The sequence below is a fragment of the Stylophora pistillata genome, chromosome 11, assembly GCF_964205215.1.
Source record: "Stylophora pistillata chromosome 11, jaStyPist1.2, whole genome shotgun sequence".
NCBI classification, from domain to species: Eukaryota; Metazoa; Cnidaria; class Anthozoa; order Scleractinia; family Pocilloporidae; genus Stylophora; species Stylophora pistillata.
Window position 1 is genome coordinate 20,781,868 of NC_142529.1, and position 25,993 is coordinate 20,807,860.

Genomic DNA, 25,993 nt, shown 5'->3' on the forward strand with positions numbered 1-25,993 from the left:
CAAAGCATATTTATTCGATTTCGTATTCTTTACAGTTACGAATGGGAGTTGCCAGACCTAAAAAATTGCGGACCGTTTGTGAGATTACCAAAATGCCTTTACAAACGAGAACCGAAGTGGTATAAATATTTTGAGGTCTTAACACCAAGCCATATTTTCAAAGTTGGGGTTTGGAACTTAAAAATTATTGTTACGTCTATTGCTATATTGTTACGAGGATAAAGTCAAACTAATTGCCTCCAGAATGGCAGCAAAGTCGGCGGAAGGAACATGTTTTAATAATTAACATTGCATGTTTTGCTGAAAAGGACGCTAACATTACGATTTCCCGTGGTGCAATGCGCTTTCATGAAACCCTTTTTTAAAACTGCAAACTAGCCTGAAGTACAGAATGCTACAATGAAAACTGTCCAAGACTGAAATTTGGACCGATGCATATTCAATGGTTCCAAATTTTTTCAATGAAAACTGATTCATGAGTCAAATGCAAACCAACTTTGGTGCCCCATCCAGGTCAGAGGCTCGCAGTTTCTAATTCTGTAAAAATACCTTGAGCACTATATGCTACAAATTCTTTCTAAAAAAGTACTCTACACTTCCTTGTGGCGTTTACATCTTGTAACTTTTACGATCGTCAAAAATTTCTTTGCTACAAAATAAGCTACTGTTACAAAAATAACTTTTTGTTCTTTTCGAGTGAAACTCTATCTAGAGCTGGTTCACTAAAAGAAGAAAAGCGTCAAAATTGGGAAGATTTTCGTATGCCTTGCTTGAAGCTATACAAAATAATTCATAATTCAGCTCTATCAAAAAAAAATTCCCTCAGCTTGCTGACAGGACATCCCAATAGTTGACACAGGGTGACTCTTTCTATCAGGACTTTCAGGGCAATTGCAAAGGGATGAAACCCTAATGAAATCGTGATAAAGTCAAGTGAAATCCAATTTCTACTGCAGAAAGAGGTTCGACAGTTATGCATCTGGGCAATGTTAGAGCAAAATTCAGCAACAGTTTTAAGATATATCAACAGTTATATCATTTTTCCAAAGAAAATTCCCAAGGAAATTGAACATTATTACATAATCAAAATTAAGACCGTGATCGAATCAATAGTTCCTTTCCTTTTTATGTGCAGTTGAAAAGCACCTGTTGACGTCATAAAGCCACCGCCAACAGCTGGTGAATTTCACTTCGTCACTGGATGAAGTTCGTTTTTAGGGCGGTTTTTTACGTTTCATTTATTGAGCCTCAGAAGATTACTATATACAATTCTTGAGTTGTCATTTCTCTCTATCCAATGAGAAATGGTGCTAGCTTCTCCAGCAAAGAGGGCACTTAATCTCTAAGGGCTCTATCGATTACCTGAAACAAGAGGCCTTCCTTAATGTGCAATACTTTTGGTGACACTTGTGTCTTGTTTGAAAAGACATTCTCAGGATATCCGTATTACTTGTATAAAGGCTGATAGTTTCGAAAGAAACTGTTTGGGGCTGCGTCGGTGGGAGTAACGAAATAATTTGGATATATCAACAAAGTTGAAATGGTAAATTGGCCACCGTAATGATTACAAAAGCTGACGTTTCGAGCGTTAGCCCTTCGTCGGAGCGAATAGAGGAATTGTGGGTTGTGTGTGCTTTTAAAGGCAGAAAATGGAGCTACGTTATTGGTGGGTGCATGGCAACGAGAAAAACATGAATAAATTAGTGGAATGAAAAGCGTTCATTGATCCCTGTGGGATTGAGACTGCCGGTTTGAAAGATGAGCTTTTGTTCAAGATTTTTACGGCTTTCCGTGCCACCTAAGTGCAAGGAAAGACCGCAGATTGCCATATGTTGCTTAGAATGATTAGGTAAATTAAAATGTCTAGCGACTGGTTTAGATGTGTCCTTGTCATTCCTTTCCACGTCTCGAAGGTGTTCTCGGAATCGGTCACCTAGTCTTCTGCCCGTTTCGCCGATGTATATCTTTTTGCAATAAGTGCAAGTTATGCAATAGATTACATTAGCGGAGGTGCACGTGAAGTGATCGGTGATCTTAATGGATCGTTTAGGTCCCGATATTTTATCAGTGTTGTGAATGAAAGGACACGTTTTGCATCGCGCACGAGCGCATTTAAAAGTGCCTGGTTGCTCATTAGTCTGAAAAGAACTTCTGACCAAAAAATTGCCTAAGTTTTTGTCGCGTTTGAATGAAATGAGCGGAGGCTGCGCAAAGATAGTGCTTGTCTCTGGATCGTTTTGAAGTAATTTGAAGTTTTTAAGAATGATGGATTTAACTGAGTGGTTGTGAGGGTGAAACGTGAGAGTGAATGGAATGCGGTCGGAATCTTCCTTATGCGACGTTTGTAGTGCTGAATGTCGATCAATAAGTTGAGCGCGGTGGTAACCCGCTTGAACAACGGAAGCAGGGTAACCACGTTTATCGAAGAACTGACACATTGACTCTGATTTGTGGTGAAAATCAGAGTCATTACTACATAAACGACGAAGTCTTAGAAACTGAGAAAAAGGAATGGAATTCTTAACGTGAGATGGATGAGAAGACGAATATAACAAGTAATTATGCGAGTCTATAGGTTTGTAATACACACTAGTGCATAAACCCGTTGCTTAGGGGATCTACGGCGCTGGGTAACAGCAATATGCTCTTCAAGGTCCCACAAGGATCCAGGGAAAATACGTCACAAATGGCAAAGAGCAAAGTGAACTTAGATCATTCGAGGAGAAGAATTGTTAGCTGGAGATGAGATTAGAGAGAAAAGCAAGGGTTTCAATGAGGTACAATTTACCTCCCGCCCTTTACTCGTCAGAAATGCCACAACCAGCACCTCCCACCCCAGCCCCCTTCTTTCTGCTCATCAGTGATCATCTCAGGCTTGAATTGACCATTCTAATGCAATTTCATGCTAAAAATATAACTTTGTCATATTTTCGAGTACATTTACAAGTAGCTCTGTCGTGTGCGTCTTGATAATATTTTAAACAAATTTTTCGATATGTTTTTTGCAATCCCTGTTGATCTTCTCCATTTTCAAGCGTCCTCATTCCTAAACTGCTTATCAATACGTCTTAAATATTTTACGTTCTTGCCATTATTTCAATTTAACGTTTCCTTGAATTGATCACTTCTCCTCTGAGGCTTAAAAAGGGAACGTGACATACCGTGGCATAGCTTCGTAAAAGGAAAAGAAGCCTTGAGATTACGGCCAAAATTCTTTATGTATTCTAAAAATAAATTTATCCCCCTTGCAAACACAAGACGTTTAATATGCTTATCGGAATAAAAACTATCATCAGGTGATTTTCCTTACCGCTGTCTGAACCATAAGAGGTCTCTGAGTACGCAGGCGCCGTACGGCCTGAAACATGTCTACTAAACCATCTAGTTTGACCCGCTCCAGTGCTATATCAATATAGCGCAAAAAGTACCAGTACGACCGCTTCCATCGCTAGGAGAGAGTAACGAGGGATAAGAATCGTTCCCTTAGCTGATTAAGGAAAAAGAACTAACTAAAAATATATTTCGGTATTACAACGCTCAAAAGGCGACGTTTTCATGTTTCCTGGAAATATATGTAATAATATTACAATTAAATTTGTAATATTCAAATGATTCAACTTCCCCTAACCCAACAACAGTCAACGTACTGATAACAAGTTAGAATTAGTGTTGGGTTAGGGGAGCAGCAGCTCCGCCGTTGCTACGATACTGACATTGATCTATATGACGTGATATTTTCAAGGGGTTTACCTACAGTGGTAGATAATCTTGTTGCCTTGCCTGTTGTCGTGTCGCTTCTAAGGCCTGAGATGTCAAATGTACACAAAATAACCTGGCTCGTCCCTAGGCTCACTCTTTCGTCGGCGCGTCACTTGCTCGCATCATACTACATTATATCACATCATAATACTTTTGTCACGCCAATACAGCACCTCATGCTTAATAACTACAGTAAGACTCCGTACTAAATAGAAGTAAACGTTTGGTCATAAGAAGTGAGTGGTCGTTTCGTCGAGTTGCAATGACTAATGTGAGGTTCAGTGCTTAAATGTGATCAATCCGGCGTTGCACGTATTATTACAGCATTTTCGTTTCATTTGTATTTTGTTTTTAATTTCTTTCCATCACTAATATATTTTGTTTGATGCTTTTTGACAATTATGAAAAGCCTGGTGTTCATCTCCACTGTGAAGAATGGGACCAAGGACAAAATTGAGGAAATTGTAAACCAGAGCAGACAACGGCTAAGCTTCTTAAATTTTTACAGTTTCTAAGGAGAGTTCAGAGAAATAATGTGGCCCCACAGTAATAGCGAGTGACGAGTGATTTAAACGCAGAGCAAGCCTTATAGAACATAACAGAGATTTTACATCGGAAGGTGATTGAATAACTAGATAGATTGTTGATTGATCATTAAAGGAAAACCTCCTTTAACGTCTCTTCCTCCCCCCTCCCCCGCAGACACAAAATACGTCACGGTAGGATGCATCTGTTTGGTTTGTTACCTAACCTGGCTATCCTTCAAGTTTATTAAGAAGGTTGATCACGACATAAGCTACCATAACAACTTCAGATGGGCTTTGGTCCTTGGACCTGTATGATTTGTTCTCTAAGATTGTGATTTTGTTTGTAGTGCAAACCTAGGATAAATAAACGCGCTTTTTTTTATTTGTCGTTGTAGCGTTCAATGTAAATATTTGATCGAAGCAAATTTTTTTTCTGTCAAATACTTTTCTTCTTCCCTGCGGCCAGCTAGAGCTAGAAAAGTATGCTATGTGTAGATAATCTTTGGCCTCATCACCTTTTCAACCTTGACTGGTGAAACAACATGACCAGGCATTTGACAAACGTTTAGGGACCAGAGGCTGCCTCTCACTTTAGAGACTCAGAAATTCAACAAGCAAGGAGTTTTGGGCCTCCTAAGTGCAAGCAGAGCGCCTTTTTTGGATATAGCTAACGACCACGAAGTGTACGGAAAGAGCAAATGATTCAGAAAATTGTGCTGTGGGCTCAATCAACGATTAATCACAATTGGCAATTACAATGTTTTACTTTATTGAATCAAAAGCAAACCCTAGAGCTTACGAATACAAAGCAAGCAAAGAAAATGCATTTCTTCTCATCGCCATGATGCTAACGAAGCCGGGATAATACTTCCATCCCGTTTGGCGTTTTCTGACAAAGAGCTACAGGCATGTCTTTGTAATGAATCCAACTGGGAAGGATGCAATAGGCGTCATTCCACTTCCCTGGAGTAAAACCCCATCTCCAATTCTTTCCAATGAGGAACACACATTTCTCGAGCACATTGTTTGGTTCACCAACTTTCCATGCCGTGTAGCCAGTCAGCGGTGTGTCGTCTGTCCAGTAAAACGCATTGGATCCTCTTCGCTGCAGTCCTATCCATGCTCCACGACTTGTAAACCTCACCTGCTTCTTAAGAAGGTTTAAGAGAAACTGATTTTGGGTGGCGGATGTAATTTTAGCGAGTTCTCCTCCCAGTTTTCGACAGTTTCGTCTGGCATCTTTCCATTCTCTGATTGGAATGTCGATGACGAGGAAGCAAGAGTTTCCATAATGAACCCAACCCTCTGGACAACCTGACTCTGATTCTGATAAAAATGAGGAAAAAAATAAGAAAAGGTTCTGTACGAAGTGATAAATATTAAAAATAAGGAATCATTCATAGGTACGTAACTGAATGGTGTTAAATAAGGAAGTCACACTGACAACTTTTCAGACCCTCTATATGTCCTTGTTTTTTACCACGCCTGTTTTTCGCCACATGGTGTCGTTTCCAGTGATGAAATATGAAGACTTTGATTGGCTCGATAAATATACCCATCTAAATCATATTTGCCTACCATGGCATGGTCTATTGTTACACGGCCGTGTTTCCTTGCTGGGTCCTGAACACCGAGCCCGCTCTTTAGACGGAGAGGGATTGGTACAAGTGCGCTTACGCTCTTGTTCTCCGTCTCCACAGACAGCGTTGCATTCTCCCCAGTCTTCCCAATCACTCCATCTGCCACTAACAACAGTTTCTGAAAGAGATAAAATTTATTCTAAAGCGTATTTGTAAAGGACTACGTCGAGAGGACTGAATTGGACTGGGACCGAGCCCTGAATCGTGGGATGATGCAATCTGATGTAATCGGATCAACTTAGTGTCGAGAACAGTAAATATGTCGAGTTTTACAAATTATTTGTCGTTTAGCTGTTGTCTTTGACCCAAATCGGACTGATATATCGTAAGCACTTTGTGCTTTATTGTTTTATCATGATAATTTAAAACCGATACGATATACAATGTTATACAATACAATGTTCTTTATTTCGAGAGGGTAGATACATGATTAACCCAGTAAAGAGTTTTCTAACACACGGCCCTCTAATAAACCCACCCACCCCACCCCAGGGGAGGACATCCATCACGCAGTAATCTCGTGTGTGGGAAATTAATGTTTCCTACCCCAACCCTGTAGGATACGGGACCTTCATTTATTCGTCCCTATCCGAGAAGACTAGAATATCTAACCATTTCTTGATGTTATAGAAAGGCAGCAAATTCTTCTCAATTATTTTAAGACCCCAAGTGTTGGTCCGGCCGGGGCTCGAACCCTCGACCTCCCGCACAACAGTCCAGCGCTCTATCCACTATCTCTATCCATCTACCTAACTAGACAAGGAGACTGATGTTACCATCTTTCATCTTGCAACATCTGAACTTCTCAATACAATAGAGGTTATTACAGTCACTCTTGTAGAAACCGGTCATGTAAAAACCGTCCCTCTGGCATTCACTCCACCCTTTTTTGTCAAATGAAATGGTAACATCTTCATCGTAACAGTCTTCATAACTGCTGGGATGGTTCTGTGGACGGCAACATTTTGCCTCGTCTATGTTGTTCAAAAACGCGGGAAGAGAACAATCAAGTCTGAGGCCATTCATGAAATAACCGGAAGGACAAAGGGCCCAGACGTTATACCTAAGAAGAGTAAAATAATTTTGATCAACTGGGTCTGAATAGTTATCGGCATAAATGTTAATGAAAACGTCTTCGCTGATAGGAGACTCAGCCAGTTGACTTATCAATGACTGCTTCTCTAAGATAATCTAAGGTTTTTCGACATGGTCAGAACATTCATTTCTTAACGCTGAAAAATTATATACTCCATCGCCTGAAAAACGTAAAAACATGTTTCAGTAGTTTAGAGGTACAAGAGATAGAAAAGTGGAGAGGAGGTGAGCTACCAAGGGGTTTTCTTTCTCTTTTATCAACAAAATAACAATTTAGTAGCTTTTTTTAAATTTGGCGATCACATTTAGAAACATTATATTTACTTGTAACTCTTGACGGATGGGCCATATGTAACCATTCTGACCAGAGGTAAATAGTCTCAGAATATGGTAATGAAAACGATACGTACATAGTTATTGAATTCAATTGTATCTTTTAGCTTTACACCACGCTTCATTCAGAAAGGGATTGTTATCTCCCACCCGGTCGTTCTTTAAGATGTGACACAACGCCACGTGACATCCTTAAGAATTTACGCATAGAAAACTGGAACTGAGAGAACAACTCACCGATTCAACCTGTCTGACAAGTCTGTATTTGAACATGTTGCCGGTTGACCTGCATATTGGGGCTGCACAGCATCGCAGCACCTTCCCTCTTCCAGGCGTCCAACTCTTTCGTCTCCCCGTTGAAAAGCATTCCTCCAAAATCCTCGGAGGTAGGTGTTGGTTTTAAGACAAACAGACCATGTGGTCCTATCTAAGCTCGCCCACCAGTTTGCAATGTCGCACCTAGGCCTCTTGGAGCCCTCGGTGAAGCCCAGCAGCAAACTGATACATAAAATGATGAACACGAACCGCATCATGCTTCCCTCACTTGATTGTTTCCACTGTAAAAAAAAAAATCGGGAGTATGAACCTTAACGCGTGTCATAGACGAACCTAATAATGACTTTGTACGGTAAGGGTCCATAGGGCTCAGTGGTAAGGCGTCAGAGCGCAAAATCCTAAGGTCTGAAGTTCAAGTTCTCAGGGAAACTCAGAATCTTTTTTCTTTTTTTTTTTGTGTCACGAACGGTCGTGGTGTCAAGACGATGAAACGTCTTCCTTCTGCAAATGTTCTTGTTATCCAAGTGTCCTCGAGCTACTGGTTCATTTGACCGCGGTCGATTTGACAGAAATTGTGATATCTTAATGTCGATCATGTCAACACGGAATACTCGGGAGCGATTTCGCGGACGAAAAAACAGAGTGGTTGTTTGATTGATTGCTTTTCTTGTTAGCTTTCTTGTTTGCGAACCAGTAATGACACCCTGAAGCTTATAATTTGATCGAAACATTACCAAATTGAGACTTTTCTAAGCGCTTGTAAAGTGTTTAAGTTTTAGTCTCTTTTTTGCACGATCCTTAGATGTTCAAAGCTGCTGTAGTTCTATAAATGAACAGTCAATCGTTGTCTCACTATGAAGACCCTCTCTAAGCTACCACCTATGACAATGTCAGAATGAAAGTTTTATAAAAAGCGCGCTGTTAAGAATTTTAAAAGGTCGCTGGTCACTTATATAGACGATATGAACATTTCAGTCTCCATTGGACAAACAGGAACTCCTAACATAAGTCAATTGATGAAATCTGATTTATACAATTTCCGGTCGTTTTTAATTAATGAAAAAAATTATGATAATGAAGCTAGAGGAAAATAGAAAGAATTGAATTTTTAACGGGAAAAATTCCCAGGTGGGTTCTTTCGTCTGGAAATATGTGGCCGGCGAGTTTCTCGCCTTACAGTGCAAATGATAAATCTATGTCCAATCATGATGCTGAGAACAAAACGCAAAATTGTAAAGCTTGATTCACGCCCAGGCAAGTCCAAGGTCGATTTCCGTCCTCCTCTCGTGCCCTCTCGAGGCAGATAGAGCAAAATGAGAACGCTCAAACTTGCTCTTCAACTTAAACAGTGAGACTGGTGAGCTATCTTGGCAACTTCACTATCTAAAGTTTGCTTTTTGGTCCTTAAAATTTGTCGATAACTGAGTGGAAACCTCCGAGAAATATTTTGAAATATTTGAAAATACAAATTAAGCTGCATTGGTGGTTAAAAGCGTTTTTGAAATTATAAACAATAAAAATGTTCCCGACGTTTCGGTGGCAATCACGGACCATCTTCAGGGGAAGTGAAAGAAAAAATTTTATGCAAAAGCGCAGATATGAACAAGACGCTGATTAAAATTCAAGATAGATGTCACTTTTTCTTGTTTGCGAGAGTCAAGTGTAAATACTCCTTGCGGAGTTACGCCCCGTCGCCTCGGTTGAGTGGGTCTTTGACGCAGTTAATCTCCCAGGCCTTGAGAATCTTTCTTTGGTGCCAGTTATTGTTGGTCCTGAGAATTGTGGCCTCATCCCATGCGATATCGTGATTTGTTTTTATCACGTGGTCAGAAAGTGCAGATCTTTCGCCTTGTCGCCGCGCGACAACCTTTTGGTGCCCGCCTTTCTTGTTATGAATTTTCTGTGCGTTTCGCCTTGGGTAAATGAATACCCAATATAAAAAAAAAAAAGACATTTAGAAAGTTGAAGAACGAAAAAGATAATGCGCGGATTCCAAGCGACAAAGTTGAAAGATTTAGCTTGAGGTAAACAAGAATGCACACGATGCACATGTCAAGAAATATTTCAGCTGTTTAAACTACATATTTGGAAGAAAATAAGCGAGACCTTAACGGCTAAAATCACAGAGCTTCCCTCTGGCTGGTTGTCTTTAAAAGTGCGTGAAATTTGCAAGATACATACCAAAACTGTGCTGTCTTTGACGGTTACTGACTCCGCTGCTCCGCTGTGATAGCCTAGTTCTACGCAGTAAAGGCGCTGTAGAAGACTGTTTGCTGCGCTTATATGTGGCAGAATTTAAGAACATAACACAGACGCAAGAACGGAACAAGGATACATGACACTGACGTAACCCGGTTGAAAGGAATCCAACTTCCTGTTGATCTTCAAAGCCGAAAACGTTTATCATTCCTGTAGACACTGTAGAGGACTGTCAGTTGCACTTATTTCGTAGAATTTGAGAGCATAACGTTGACGTAAGAACGGAACAGGGGTACATGACACTGACCTAACCCAGTTGAATGGAATCCAACTTCCTTTTGATCTTAAAATTCGACAACGTTTATCATTCCTGTCTCTGAGCTTAAGATCTTCTTGCTAGAGTGCCTGACCTACAGTCTTAGTCGTTTAAAATTGCCGAATATCTTAAAATGTGTGGAGTTAAACGGTTTATAAAAGCCATGGAGACAATTACTTTTCGTTGGCCAACATACGTTAAAATAAAGCAAACATTAACTGTTACTCCGTCACTGTTGTTTTGAATGTTTATGAAGAAATTTAATATTAATTCTGAAGTGGAACTGCGACAGATCGCTAGTAGAGTATATAGTAGTTTTCATTTGGTTTTAAACAGGCCATAACAAGTGCAAGTAACGCAATCAAGGTCGTGGCGCTGCGAAATAACAATTTCTACAAATTTAGTTAACGTGAAAACTGGATGCTGGCTTCAAACGTTTTTGGGATTCTGAGTCCGAAAACCGAAACCAAATGCTAAAAAACAGAAAATCCACAAACCGCAAGAAACACCACAAGATTTTGGCACAAAAACCGAAAAACCTAGCCAAAAATAGCTAAAAAAACACAAAAGCGAAAACCATAAGCTTGTAATAAAACCTACTAACTTCAAGTATGTTTGCACGATCTTTTAGATGTTCAAAGGTTTTGTAGTTTTATAAATGAACGGTTAACTGTTATCTCACTATGAGTCAGGCTGTCAAACTGTTTCAATTCCTAAAGTGAAACAAGGATGCAGCATAAGTGAAGTAAAGGCTCTGCAGAAGGTGAAGAAAAGTTTAAACGCGACGCATGACAAAGGCTAAAATTAAAATGTGGCGCGTGAATTTTTACAAAAGGGCGAGCTTGACTCGCAAACCAACGTGAGGTGTAATTTGCCTCCTGAAGTATACGTGAGTCGTGAGTTTTTTTCTCTCATTTCGTGAAAACCTCATGATTTCCCTGAAAGTTTGCACAAGAAAGATTTGAAGAATTGCCTTAAATAGTCGCGACGCACGAAATATTGCTTAAAATATACGTGAAGCGTGAATTTATCTTAAATTTGTGCTTGAAACGGGATCAGGACCCTCTCTTATCTACCACCTATGAACATAAACAATGTCAGAATAAAAGCTTTATAAAGAGCGCGTTGTTAAGAATCTTAGAAGGTCGCGGGTCACTTGTATAGACGACATGAACATTTCAGTCTCCATTGGACAAACAGGAACTCCTAACATAAGTCAATTGGTGAAATCTGATTATCAGATTTCCCGGTCGTTTTTAATTAATTAAAAAAAATGATGATAATGAAGCTAAAGGAAAATGGATAGAATTGAGTTTTTAACGGAGAAAATTCCCAGGTGGGTTCTTTCGTCGTGATTTATGTGGCCGGCGAGTTTCTCGTCTCACATTACAAATGGTGAAACTTTGTCTCAATCATGATGCTGAGAACAAAAGGCAAAATTGTAAAGCTTAATTCACGCCTAGGCAGGTTCAAGGTCAATTTTCGTCCTTCCCTCGTGCCTTCTCGCGGCAAATAGAGCAAAATGAGAACGCTCAAGCTTGCTCTTCAACTTAGACAGTGCGAAATAGTTTGGCTGGGTAAATGAACACCCTGGCAAGAATGAAAAGAAAGACATTTAGTTGCGCCTAGTTCAACGCGGTAAAGACACTGTAGAAGACTGCTGGCTGCGCCTATGTCGCAGAATTTAAGAACATAACATGCACACTGACGTAAGAACGGAACAAGGAAACATGACACTGATGTAACCCTGTTGAAAGGAATCCAACTTCCTGTTGATCTTTAAATTTGGTAACGTTTCATCGTTCCTGTCGGTGAGCTTAAGATGTTGTTGCTGGAGAGCCTGACCTACAGTCTTAGTCGTTTAAAGTTGCCAAATATCTCAAAATGTGTGGAGTTAAACGGTTTATAAAAGCCAAGGAGACAGTTACTCTTCGTTGGGCAACATATGTTAAAGTTAATGCAAACATAAACTGTTATTTCGTTACTGTTGTTTGAATAAATGTAGAAATTTAATATTCATTCTGATGTGGAACTACGACAGATCGATAGAGGAGTATATAGGAGTTTTCAATTGGTTTTAAACAGGCCATAACACAACTCCAAGTGACGTAATCAAGGTCGTCGCTGCGAAATAACAATTTCTGCAAATGTATAGTAGTTAACGTGAAAACTGGATGCTGGCTTCAAACATTTTTGAGATTATGAGTCCTTGAACCAATGTTTTTCATGGTCTTATCCTTCCACATTAGCCACATCACTGTTTTCGTCATTAATGGACCGCCCAAAATCAATTTCTATTAAACCTTCTTAAGAAGTAGGTGAGGTTTACAAGTCTTGGAGCATGGATAGGACTTCAAAGAAGGGGATCCAATGCGTTCTACTGGACAGACGACACATTGCTGACTGGCTACACGGCGTGGAGATGTGTTCGAGATACAATACAATACACTTTATTACGGCCACCCTATACGAGGTTATTCTGTCGTAATATGCAACGATAAGAAATATACGATAGTAAATTACAGTTACAATGGGAAAAAATATTTTAATGCATTGCGAAAAAAAAATAAGTAGATAAATTAGAAACAAAAAATTGAGATTAAAAAAAGTACCAGATACTTATGAATAAAGGCTGATAGTTTCGAAAGAAACTGTTTGGGGCTGCGTCGGTGGGAGTAACGAAATAATTTGGATATATCAACAAAGTTGAAATGGTAAATTAGCCACCGTAATGATCACAAAAGCTGACGTTTCGAGCGTTAGCCCTTCGTCGGAGCGAATAGAGGAATTGTGGGTTGTGTGTGCTTTTAAAGGCAGAAAATGGAGCTACGTTATTGGTGGGAGCATGGCAACGAGAAAAACATGAATAAATTAATGGAATGAAAAGCGTTCGTTGATCCCTGTGGGATTTAGACTACCGGTTTGAAAGATGAGCTTTTGTTCAAGATTTTTACGGCTTTCCGTGCCACCTAAGTGCAAGGAAAGACCGCAGATTGCCATGTGTTGCTTAGAATGATTAGGTAAATTAAAATGTCTAGCGACTGGTTTCGATGCGTCCTTGTCATTCCTTTCCACGTCTCGAAGGTGTTCTCGGAATCGGTCACCTAGTCTTCTACTTGTTTCGCCGATGTATATCTTTTTGCAATAAGTGCAAGTTATGCAATAGATTACATTGGCGGAGGTGCACGTGAAGTGATCGGTGATCTTAATGGATTGTTTAGGTCCCGATATTTTATCAGTGTTGTGAATGAAAGGACACGTTTTGCATCGTGCACGAGCGCATTTAAAAGTGCCTGGTTAGTCATTAGTCTGAAAAGAACTTCTGACCAAAAAATTGCCTATGTTTTTGTCGCGTTTGAATGAAATGAGCGGAGGCTGCGAAAAGATAGTTCTTGTCTCTGGATCGTTTTGAAGTAATTTAAAGTTTTTAAGAATGATGTATTTAACTGAGTGGTTGTGAGGGTGAAACGTGAGAGTGAATGGAATGCGGTCGGAATCTTCCTTATGCGACGTTTGTAGTGCTGAATGTCGATCAATAAGTTGAGCGCGGTGGTAACCCGCTTGAACGACGGAAACAGGGTAACCACGTTTATCGAAAAACTGGCACATTGCCTCTGATTTGTGGTGGAAATCAGAGTCATCACTACATAAACGACGAAGTCTTAGAAACTGAGAAAAAGGAATGGAATTCTTAACGTGAGATGGATGCGAAGACGAATATAACAAGTAATTATGCGAGTCTGTAGGTTTGTAATACACACTAGTGCATAAACCGTTACCTTCAATTGAAACTTTGACGTCTAAAAAGGATAAAGAATTGTCAGAAATTTCCCAAGTATATTTCAGAGCCGGGTGAAAAGAATTGACTGTGGTTATGAATTTAGTGAGCTCCTCTCTGGTAGAGGAGGTAGCGCCGATACAGTCGGTGAAAAGAAGTTTGTTTTGGCCAAGGAAATTAAAGTATTTACATGAGTTCATATACAGGTTAACAGATGTGTTTGCATCCATTTAAGTAGAGTTTCCAAGAAAATGGACCACTTTCCTTTTAAAACTTAAAATATTATTTTATACTCCGAATGTTTTCTGGGAGAAGGTTATATTCTTTTGCCCCGCAAAAGGCGAAAGGGCATGATCAGTTGATAATCTGCATTTAGGTAGATTTAACTGTGACATATTTCTAGTGTTGCGTCTCAACACACTAAATCTGTCATGAAATAAATCGAAAAAATAAGGTGGTGCCTTCTTAGTTCTACACAGAAATGTGTGTCCCTGATTGGAAAAAATTGGAGAAAGAGTGGGAGGGGGAATTACGCTCGTTGCATCCTTCCCAGCTGGATTTATTACAGAGACGCGCATGTAGCTCTTTGCCAGAAAACGCCAAATGAGACGGAAGAATCATCCCGTCTTCATTAGCATCATGACGATGAGAAGAAGTGCATTTTTTTCCTTGCTTGTTTTGTATTCGTAAGCACTATGTTTTGCTTTTGATTCAATAAAGTAAAACATTGTAATTGCCGAGTGTGATTAATCGTTGCTTTAAGGCGCAGAACTATTTTCTGAAGCATTCGCTCTTTTCGTTTACTTCGTGGCCATTTCCTGTATCCAAAAAGGCATGACGCACCGCTTGCACCTAAGCGGTCTCCAGAATGAGAGATAGTCCCTGGTCCCTAAACATTTGGAAAATGTCTGGTTGCCTCGCCAGTCAAGATTTAAAGGTGATGAGGCCAAAGATTATTTGCTCATGGCATACTTTTCTCTAGCTGGCTACATAGCAGAAAAAGATAAGTTTGCTTCGATCAAATATTTACATTGACATTATGATTTCAAGAATGATATGTTAGTCTTGGAGGTTGTTGTCATTTCTGGGTAGAGTAATGATCACTTCTGGCCAAGTGACCCTTGACCACTTCCGATCACATGACATGTGTGTATTCGTTGATTCGTGTGATTTTCCAGTTTTACTTCAAGTCTATAATGCAATGTCAAATTACCGTTTATTGACTACCGTTTATTGACTACCGTTTATTGACTTGACATGGTATTAGAGTTTTGGGAAAATTAGGGCGAACCGAAACACGTCGAAATATCCGATTTTCAAGCGGTTTAACACATCGAATGGGGGAATATGGCGACGGGCTTCAAAATCCCGGAGATGAATTGGGACGCGCCAGACATACGAGATGAAAGGGCGAAATTCAAGCAATACGTACTGCGACCTGATTTTCAGCGGTCCATACTCAAAGACGTCAGAGAAAGAACAAGTCTCGTTCATCTTACTGTGGATTGGCCGACAAGGATTAGAAATTTACAATAGCTGGACCTGGGAAAACACCGAAGATCGCACGAAACCAACGAAACTTTGGGATCGATTGGGGTTTGAAAAGCACGTGGCGCCAAATATAAACCACAGATTAGGCTGATATCAGCTACAACAGATTCGGCAGAAGAATGAAAAATTTATCGACGACTTCTTGACACGTTGCCGAAATCAAGCGACGAAGTGCAAGTTCGGGGACTAAGCCGAATCGGACGAACGGCTAATTGAGCAACTAATCGTTGAAACTAAACAAAAGAAGGTATAAGAAAGAAAAAGGAGAAAGAGAAAAGGGAGAACAGCTTACCCTCGACGAAGTTATCAAGGTTGCGAGGACTTACGAAGCCACCGTATCCCAATTAGAACAGCTTGATAGCGAAAACAACAAAGAAGTTCATGGAATTAAAGAGAACAGGAACACAAATGACAACAAACCCGAGAAATGTCCCAACTGCGGACTCCAACATCCCTTACAGCCCAAGGACAGATACCCTGCATACGGATTTAAATGCCTGAACTGCTACACGGTCAACCACTGAGCAAAAGTTTGCCGTTCTAATTACCAGGGAGGATCAAGAGGCAGACAGAAGAACACAGAAAACCCCAGATCGCGTCAACGCTCCAAGACCAAGGACCGGCGAAACAAACAAAGATCCACAAGTAAAATACGTAGAGATGAGGATGAAAGAGGGCTAAGCGACCAGTTCGAAACAATTACTTTTCAGTCAATCACAGTTAATGCTACTACGCCTCACGCTCGACCCACAAATGAAGTATTTGTGACCGTGAACGTTGACCTACACAGCAGCAGCCGCCCACCTGCACTTAAAGCCAAATTAGACCCCGGAGCCCAAGGAAACCTACTCCCCTTGAGACTGTATCGCCGTATGTACCCTCAAAATCTCACGCCCGAAGGTTTTCCCAAACCAGGAGCCTTCGAATACTCACCTATAGTGCTCACAACTTATGAAGGGGCCAAGCTGAGACAACTTGGCAAATGTAACATTCCGTGAAATTTTGACGGCAGGAGATCAACCGCAACTTTCTTTGTCACAAAAGCCGAAGGACCAGCCATTATTGGCTTACCAACAGCCCTAGAGCTCGACCTTAATCACCCTGAATTGCTCGGTACAAACTACACTGCAAACTACCGACAACACCCACACTCCTGTGAAGGCACGGAAGAATTAATGAAGCGATACCCTGATTGCTTCGATGCAATTGGAAAGTTTCAAGGTCAGTACCACATCACTGTGGATCCATTTGTGCCTCCGGTCGTCCATGCTCAACGGCGCGTACCACTGAGTCTGCGTGATGACATACAAAACGAGCTGGCTGATATGGAGTCCCGAAGTATTATTGCTAAGATAAAAGAGAGTGAACCGACCGCATGGGTCAACAGCTTGGTGTACCTCAGAAAACCAAATGGTAAACTAGGAACATGCCTCGATCTTAAGGACCTGAACAAAGCTATTCGCAGAGAACATCGCGTGACCCCTACGCCGGAAGAAATTCTACCAAACCTAGCAGGTGCCAAGTTTTTCTCCATCGGGGATGCCAAATGTGGCTATTGGAACGTTGAGCTAGACGAAGAATCAAACTACCTAACCACTTTCAATTCACCATTTGGCCGTTACAGATGTCTTCGTATGCCATTTGGTCTGAAGATGTCACAAGATATTTTCCAAGCGAATATCGATCAGACCTTTGAAGGGTGCAAAGACATTATCGGGATTGCAGACGACATCGTAGTTCATGGGAAGTTAGAAGAAGAACACGACAAGCAGATTCGTGAGATGTTGCTCAGGTGTCGGACCACTGGCCTGAAGCTTAACCCAGACAAATGCAAGATTAAACAGCAAAAGACCAAATTCTATGGTGTCATATGTGATGAAGATGGAGTAGAGTCAGATCCCGAGAGAGTCTCAGCTCTGAAGAAGATGGCACCCCCTACTACCAAGCAAAAACCAAAAACGTTTATTGATTAGCAACGTACATGAGTCCTTTCATGTCCGAGTCTCAGCACCCAGACAGAACATTGCTTTCGATTGGAACCCAGCAAATCAGCAAGCCTTTGTTGCAATCAATGATGCCATTAGTGCAGAGACTACACTTGCGTATTACGACCCAACGGAAGAAGTCACATTGCAAGCTGATGCCTCAACAACTGGTCTTGGAGCTACCTCATTGCGGGACGGAAAGCCAATTGCCTTTGCCAGCAAAGCCCTAACAGACACTGAATCACGTTATGCTAACATTGAGCGAGAGCTCTTAACCGTGGTGTACGGATGCGAGCGTTTTCACACCTACCTCAACGGCCGAAGTTTCATCTCAGAATCTGACCACAAACCGCTGCAATCTATCCACTTTAAAAACCTGATCTCAGTACCCCCAAGGCTGCAAAGGATGTTCCTGCGCTTACAGCCATATGACGCCACTATCAAATATCGACCTGGCAACCAAATGCAGATAGCCAATGCCCTCTCAAGGCTCTCACCAGAAGAAGGCACGCCAATACCCGATCTTAATGCGCAGATTCGTCATGTATACCCACAGTTTTAAAGTGAATATTTGCAGAAGATCCTGGCTGAAACGGCCAAAGACCCAAAGCTCGCTGCTCTCAAGGAAGTGGTGTTTAATCGTTGGCCCGCTACAATGAAAAGGCAACCTACATTCATACCACTCTATTAGTCTTATCGCGGAGAATTGTCTATCGAAGACAGCTTGACTATGAAAGGCCACCGAATAGTCATTCCGCAGGTGCTCCAGGGAGACATCCTGTGCAAGTCACCAAGGTACAGAGAAGACCAAGTTAAGGGCACGCACGTCAGCATTTTGGAGGAACTTGACCACGAATATTGAAGAAATGACCAAGTCGCGTAAAATATGCAAGGAACTCCAACCGAAACAAGCAGGAGAACCTCTCTTATAAACCGAAGTACCACCTAGGAACTAACATATTTTACCTTGACGGTGACGAATACCTTCTGATTGCAAGTACCCATTTGTCAAAAAAAATTCCAAAGGGCCACAGCTAGTAATTGTATGGTTGATCTAGCCAAACAGATCTTCAGCGAATAAGGCCTCCCACAAGTCGTGAGATCAGACAATGGACCCCACTACCAAGGACACAACGGTCAATTTTCAGAGAAGTATGGGTTCAATCATGTAACAAGTTCACCCAACTACACTTGGAGAAATGGGTTCATCGAAAGCCAAATCAAAACCGTCGAGAAGGTCTTAAAGAAAGCCAAAAGGTCCAACTGAAACCCAAATATTGCCCTTCTGTGCCTCCGAGCAACACCAATCGAGAGTAATTTGCCATCTCCAGCAGAGTTGCTGTCAGGAAGAAAGATACAGGACAACTTATCCAGGAGGATCCAGATTAACCGCAACAGTGACAAGGTCATCAATAGAATACAAGAGAGACAAGCATGTCAGAAGTTTTACCACGATCAACATGACACTGCTTTACCCAGCCTGATTCCCGGACAAAACGTAATCATTCCGAACCCATAGGAATGGAAGCCACCCGTGGTACTGAATTAGGTAGAGGGAGCCCCTCGATCTTACATTGTGTCCACATCAAGTGCAAGGGAGCTACGCAAGAACAGATCACAAATACGACAAATCCCTCAAACACAACCTAAACATAATAATTTGGATATATCAACAAAGTTGAAATGGTAAATTGGCCACCGTAACGATTACAAAAGCTGACGTTTCGAGCGTTAGCCCTTCGTCGGAGCGAATAGAGGAATTGGGTTGTGTGTGCTTTTAAAGGGAGAAAATGGAGCTACGTTATTGGTGGGAACATGGCAACGAGAAAAACACGAATAAATCAAAGTTTCAATTGAAGGTAACGGTTTATGCACTAGTGTGTATTACAAACCTACAGACTCGCATAATTACTTGTTATATTCGTCTTCGCATCCATCTCACGTTAAGAATTCCATTCCTTTTTCTCAGTTTCTAAGACTTCGTCGTTTATGTAGTGATGACTCTGATTTCCACCACAAATCAGAGGCAATGTGCCAGTTTTTCGATAAACGTGGTTACCCTGTTTCTGTCGTTCAAGCGGGTTACCACCGCGCCCAACTTATTGATCGACATTCAGCACTACAAACGTCGCATAAGGAAGATTCCGACCGCATTCCATTCACTCTCACGTTTCACCCTCACAGCCACTCAGTTAAATCCGTCATTCTTAAAAACTTTAAATTACTTCAAAACGATCCAGAGACAAGCACTATCTTTTCGCAGCCTCCGCTCGTTTCATTCAAACGCGACAAAAACATAGGCAATTTTTTGGTCAGAAGTTCTTTTCAGACTAATGACCAACCAGGCACTTTTAAATACGCTCGTGCACGATGCAAAACGTGTCCTTTCATTCACAACACTGATAAAATATCGGCACCTAAACGATCCATTAAGATCACCGATCACTTCACGTGCACCTCCGCCAATGTAATCTATTGCATAACTTGCACTCAGTTGCAAAAAGATATACATCGTCGAAACAGGTAGAAGACTAGGTGACCGATTCCGAGAACACCTTCGAGACGTGGAAAAGAATGACAAGGACACATCGAAACCAGTCGCTAGACATTTTAATTTACCTAATCATTCTAAGCAACATATGGCAATCTGCGGTCTTTCCTTACATTTAAGTAGCACGGAAAGCCGTAAAACTCTTGAACAAAAGCTCATCTTTCAAACCGGTAGTCTAAATCCCACAGGGATCAACGAACGCTTTTCGTTCCACCAATTTATTAGTGTTTTTCTCGTTGCCATGCTCCCACCAATAACGTAGCTCCATTTTCCACCTTTAAAAGGACACACAACCCACAATTCCTCTATTCGCTCCGACGAAGGGCTAACGCTCGAAACGTCAGCTTTTGTAATTGTTACGGTGGCCAATTTACCAAATTATTTCGTTACTCCCACCGACGCAGCCCCAAACAGTTTCTTTCGAAACTATCAGCCTTAACAACCTAAACATTTCAGATTTGACCTACAAAAGAATCAAATACACTATTTCGCAACCGAGATGGAGTCTAGCATACCTAATATTCCAGCAAGCCAAAGAAGCCTAAGGAGAGTTTCATCCCCAGTCGCTACCAAACCATCGAGTACAAGCCCAGAGACTAGCCTACCAGCTAACCCAACCCAAGGACCAGCGCTAGCTCAGCCAATCGACCATACCTCAACGAGGCACCCTCCAGGATGGATATTTAAATGAAGCTCAGCTATCTCAGGACGTTGAACCCTATAGTCGGACTTGTTCTTCCGTGTTACGAGCAGCTATTACATTATGGCATTATTCTTGTCAATGTTATTTCTAGTATTCAAACCAGTTTTCTTTTGGGGAAGAGGGATGTAATGATCACTTCCGGCCAAGTGACCCTTGACCACTTTTGGTCACATGACAAGTGGCGTGAGCGGCCACTCAGAACTTTTACTCTATGTATTCTTTAATTTATGTGATTTTCCAGTTTTACTTCAAGTCTATAATACAATGTCAAATTACCGTTTATTGACTATCATTTATTGACTTGACAGGCAGCTGGTAACAAGACGTTTGGAGCTAATAACAATGTTGCTCTGTAAACTTTCATGGTTGTCAAGTCTGGCCATAATCTTCATAGGTCAGTTCCTCCATTACGTACTGTTCAACTTCTTCGAAGTTTTTTAAGTTTGCAAATATGTATTCTTGCACAAAATTTCTTGAGCCCTCTGTGAGTTTGATTCTAACTGTTTCGTTTTTCTGTTTGACCTGCAGGTGTCTCAGTTGGGGCACAGAAGCTAACCGCATTCAAAGATAAAGTTAGCGTGAACGTACGGCAAGATGTCTTTCTGAACTGGACTTTGCAAATAAATCCTGGAGCTGAACCTCTAACATTATGTGGAACGAGCACCGGCGGTAAGGATGGCTCGACCCCCAGGATTAAAGACACGCTTTTCGTAAAACGTGAGAGTAAGGACAAACCTCGGCCTTCAGATGAGATGCCTTCAAAATTTGCCGGCAGAGTTAACATGATTTGGCAGCGTCAAACGATTTCACTTTCAATCCGGCGGATTGATCTATCAGATAAGGGCTTCTACATGTGCGAAGTCACTAGGTCATCTGTCACTACCAGGGATAAAATATTCTTGAAAGTGATAGGTAAGGGCGATTTTTTTTTTTTTCGTTTTCCTTAGTACGCTCTCCGTTTTCGGCTGCACTTTTAGCCGTGCGGTTGATCAGAGTACAGTTCAAACAAGGTGATGGACCCGCTTCAACCATAACAGCGAGATTTACGTAATATAAAGCGCTTAATTATATTCTCTTCAGAGCACTTCTACAGCTTTTAGTAAACATTAATTAATTACTGTAATTTTAACCCTTATAAATCGAAACCCTAATAACTCAAACCCCCTCAAACTCGAAGCGATTTTTACTTCCCTTAAGGTACTTTTCTTTGTAATTTTTCCCTGAATAACTCGAAGTCCACTTTCTCTATTGCGGAGTAATGAGCCATAACATTTTGCGCCTGAAGGTTAGATTTAATTTCATTTGATTTCAGCCACCCTGTAGGTTTAAAATCGCATATTGAGTGAAACAAAGTCCTTATTACGTTATCCGTTTATTGAGTATTTTAAAAACCTTTCAATCCTCCACTGAAAATGAGTCTTAATGTGTACCGCTGTGTTCTCAGTTGGATTTAGGGCAGACATCTGCCAGATATGAAGTAGGCTGCTTTGATAAAGAAGCAGATTGAATGGTTTAAGAACCAAACTTTACAATCCTTGGCTGGAGATGAATTTTTTAGGCTACTAAAGGTTTCTCAGTAGGATTCGAGGTGGGCGTCTACCTAATTTAAAGCAGGATGCTGTGATGGAGGAAAAAAATGAAAGTCAAACACGTAGACAGTAAATTAGGCAGCTATAGATTCTCAAAGTAGAGAACCCTGGCAACATTTATTTGACTTTAGAAAAAAACTTTGAAGTCCTCTCAACAGTCTCACCTATTATCTTAAGACACTTAAAAAAAAAAAAAGAAAAACGTTCTCGAACACTAAAGTTATGTATGGTGCTGCAGAAATTTGTTCAAGTTATGCAAATTTCCTACGAGCTGTGATATTACGATAGAGATGTTTCGCTTCTTAATGGACGGTTAATTCTAGTAAAGACAAGGCAGTACAACTGGAAACGTTCAATTAAAAACCTTTTTAATTATTTTGGTAAAAATAAATTCAAAGAATTTGCAAGGGCCAAGGATGTTTAGACAAACTGGTAAAGAACTGTCTCAATGATTATTACACCGCTGACTGAAAAAAAATTTGGCAGGAGTAGAATTGATCAAGTCGACAGTATTTGCGGTAGATGCTATCTTAAAAGAACTTCGAAATGTTAGTGACCGGCTTCACAAACACAACCCTACATACAAGCTTCAATGGCATTACTTGATAACGAAATTACTTTCGTAACGACTTCAAACACATGTAACTTACTGGTACTCAAAATGATATGTATTTTACTACCTGCAAGTGGAAATACTTTTTTTATGGGCCGCAAAGAAATGATTTTTATAGAAAAGTGATTTATTATATGACCAAAGTCAGGAAAGAAAAAAAGGCTTATTGCCCATTTCTCGGTGATCCGGTCGCGCAAGTGAGATCTTAATTTTTCTCGTCTGAATGGGAAAGCTACCCGTCCCAGACATTTAGATGACCCAACTCTTCTACCCTGACAAGTTAGAGCGAAAAATCAGAAATCTGCCGATCACATTAGATCGCCGTGATACAAATGGTATAGGGTGAGCAGACGACCCCATCGCCTGATGGCAGTAAGCAGTCCAAATGGCACGATCCACATCTCAAGTGACTACATCGTGAGACAAACAATTAATTAACAGTTTGTGCCTATTTACTACCGCGATCGATGAACAATAACCTCTTTTTCGATAAAGATTAGCATCTTATCCTAATGGGAGTATGAATTTGTAACTGACCCCACTTGGAAAATTTCAGCTATGCTTCAGGTGATGGCATATTATTTCTTTAGTTGCTATTTCTTATAACCTTGGATATTCACCACGGATTTGTTTGATTTGATAGATCCTCCAAGGATTTTGACAGATCTTTCGAAGGAAATTGAAAAGAATGAAGGCGACAATTTACAACTTATTTGTAGCACTACTGGGAAACCAAAAGCGAGGGTCATATGGAAGAGAAGAGACACAGTTCTCAATCATACGCGGCAGATTTCCCCTTTGAATTTTTCATCCTTAACTTACAAAGATAATAGGGAATACAAAAGTATCGCAGAAAATGTCGGTGGAAGGGAAGAAAAAAACAGTCAGAATCAATGTCCAGTGTAAGTTCAGAGCGCTTAGGCTCTAAAAGGAGCCCTCCCCCAAATAAGCTCCCTTTCTGTATAATTGCAATTTTAGTAAGATCTTAAAAAGAAGAAAAATGTTTCTTTTGTTTCAGAATTCCTTCTAATCCCTTCTGGTCTATATTACAGTGCTTGTTGAGTGATGAGAAATTCATTGTTGTTGTAAAATTCACTTTTACAGAGAAGTAACAAAGATTTTCCCATAGAACAAATTTTCAATTGAGTTTGGAAGGTAATCCTGGATTGCTTTGGTTTTGCTTTATTTTGCTCTGTGATTGGTCCAGAAAACTCGCGACACATTCTTAACCAATCCAACACAAAACTAAACCAATCTGGACATGAACGTAGTCAGTCATGTTTTCCTGCACTTTAAGCACGTTGCCTGTTTTACTTGGAGTTCTCATTGGTTAATAGTGATGTTAACCTTTATTCTGATTGGAAGTTGTAATTACTTTGTTTTTTGTCTATTGAAACTCAATTGAAAACTGCTCTTACTAACTTATAATTTTGGCGAAACAGGCCCGGGAAAATCTCTTTATCTTTAACAGTGAAACTAATGCAGGATACGCTTAAAAAAAAGTTAATTTGATAATATCAACTAAGTTGAAATTGTGAATTGGCCACCGTAAAGAGTTAAAAAGCTGACGTTTCGAACGTTAGCCCTTCGTCATAGCGAATGCTGAAACATATCTGAAACATAACAACTTTTTTTTAAAATATATATAAAGACTTAAATTGCACAGTTGAGGTAAGAAAATGAAGTTATTAAATCAGAGGTAACTGAAGGTAAACGATATACCTCAAGATCTAACCAAAAGTTAAAGGGTTTAGTAAATTTTTAGGAAAATATTTTCAACAAACACGAAGTATGTTGGGAGATAAAGCATCAAGAAATTCACTGAATAGGGAACCATCATTTTTGCATTTGCTGTTCCTCGCACAGTGAGTAGAAGACCTCCAATGTTCCACTACAGTGCTGTTGGAATTCTTTTCCTCCTGTTCATTATTAAGTAAAAACATTGTACACCATATGCAATTCAGTGATATACAGAGGGTTGGGATTGGGACTGTTTTGGGAAAAACATAGTATCCTAATGGTTGGAGCACTGGGGTCAGTGCATGCAGAGGTCTGGTTTGGAGACCTGGCAGGGTTATTCAGTTGAGTTCTTAAATCTTGCAATGCCTCAACATCTATGTGTAGAAACGGGAAGCAGTGAACCGTCAGGGAAAGCCCGTCTGAGGTGGGCGAGTAAACCTATTGGACATACAAACTTTACTGATCCATCTTATGGAGTTCTTCCAGATCAATTACAATTAACAAATGGTAAACACCACAGCGTACACTATTGAGTTATGGATGCACTTGGGAGGTTGCTAAGTACGAAAGAAGCGTAAGAGTCGCTCTAGGCGATAGCCGAGAGTGACTCTAGCTTCTGGAGTGCTTAGCAAACCTCCCAAGTGCATCCATAACTCAATAGTGTATGCTGTGGTGTTTACCATTTGTTTTATAACATAACATTGATACATTGTAGCTAAAGAGTTCCCTTTTATTTAACAAATCTTACGTGACCAGAAAAAACAAGCGTGCGCGGAAAAATAGTCTTTGCATTTGCTCACGTCAGCAGCGTACACCCATGGGCAAATGGGGGACGCTAAATTGACCAATCAGAGCGCGCGCTTTACTTTGGTTATGTTATAAATACAATTAGATTAAAAGAATCGAGTTTAAAAAATCAATAAGAGGAGTGTCGTCCCATTTAAAGGGTTGGAGGCTTAGCTCTCGTTACATCATAATCCAGGAACCCGGATAAGCTGCAGCTGGATGGGTCGCTTTGTAGAGGTAAAGACTTAAAGTACATTTGGGGAAAGAGGGTGAGGGTTGTCCTCTGAGGTTAACGGGAAGGTTGATCACGACATAAGTTTCTATAATAATTTCAGATGGGCTTTGGTCCTTGGACTTGTATGGTCTGTTCTCTAGGATTGTGATTTTGTTCGTAGTGCAAACCTAAGATAAATAAAGCATCATGGCGATGAGAGGAAATGTATTTTCCTTGATGGCTTCGTATTCGCAAGCTGTAAGGTTTGCTTTTGATTCAATTGAGTAAAACATCGTATTTTCCATCAGGCTCGTCTGCTAGTATTGTTGAAGAGAAAC

General features: G+C 40.5%; 2 protein-coding genes across 2 annotated transcripts in view; both read right to left on the reverse strand.

Moving 5' to 3' along the window:
• Positions 1 to 3,387: 3,387 nt before the first annotated feature.
• LOC111345841 (receptor-type tyrosine-protein phosphatase S) overlaps positions 3,388 to 25,993 on the reverse strand; it is a 79,288-nt gene continuing 56,682 nt past the window's right edge. The window contains exon 30 of the mRNA XM_088739789.1: positions 3,388 to 3,448. Within this exon, the coding sequence (XP_088595915.1) occupies positions 3,403 to 3,448 (46 nt within the window). The 3' untranslated portion in view covers positions 3,388 to 3,402. The remainder of the gene's footprint in view (positions 3,449 to 25,993) is intronic.
• LOC111340454 (uncharacterized) lies at positions 5,032 to 9,938 on the reverse strand. Its single transcript, XM_022947303.2, has 5 exons — positions 9,812 to 9,938; positions 7,592 to 7,911; positions 6,703 to 6,989; positions 5,865 to 6,044; positions 5,032 to 5,612 (listed from the first exon to the last, which is right to left on the reverse strand). Exons 2-5 carry the CDS (start codon positions 7,885 to 7,887, stop codon positions 5,134 to 5,136), a joined length of 1,242 nt encoding a protein of 413 aa, XP_022803038.1. The 5' UTR covers positions 7,888 to 7,911; positions 9,812 to 9,938; the 3' UTR covers positions 5,032 to 5,133.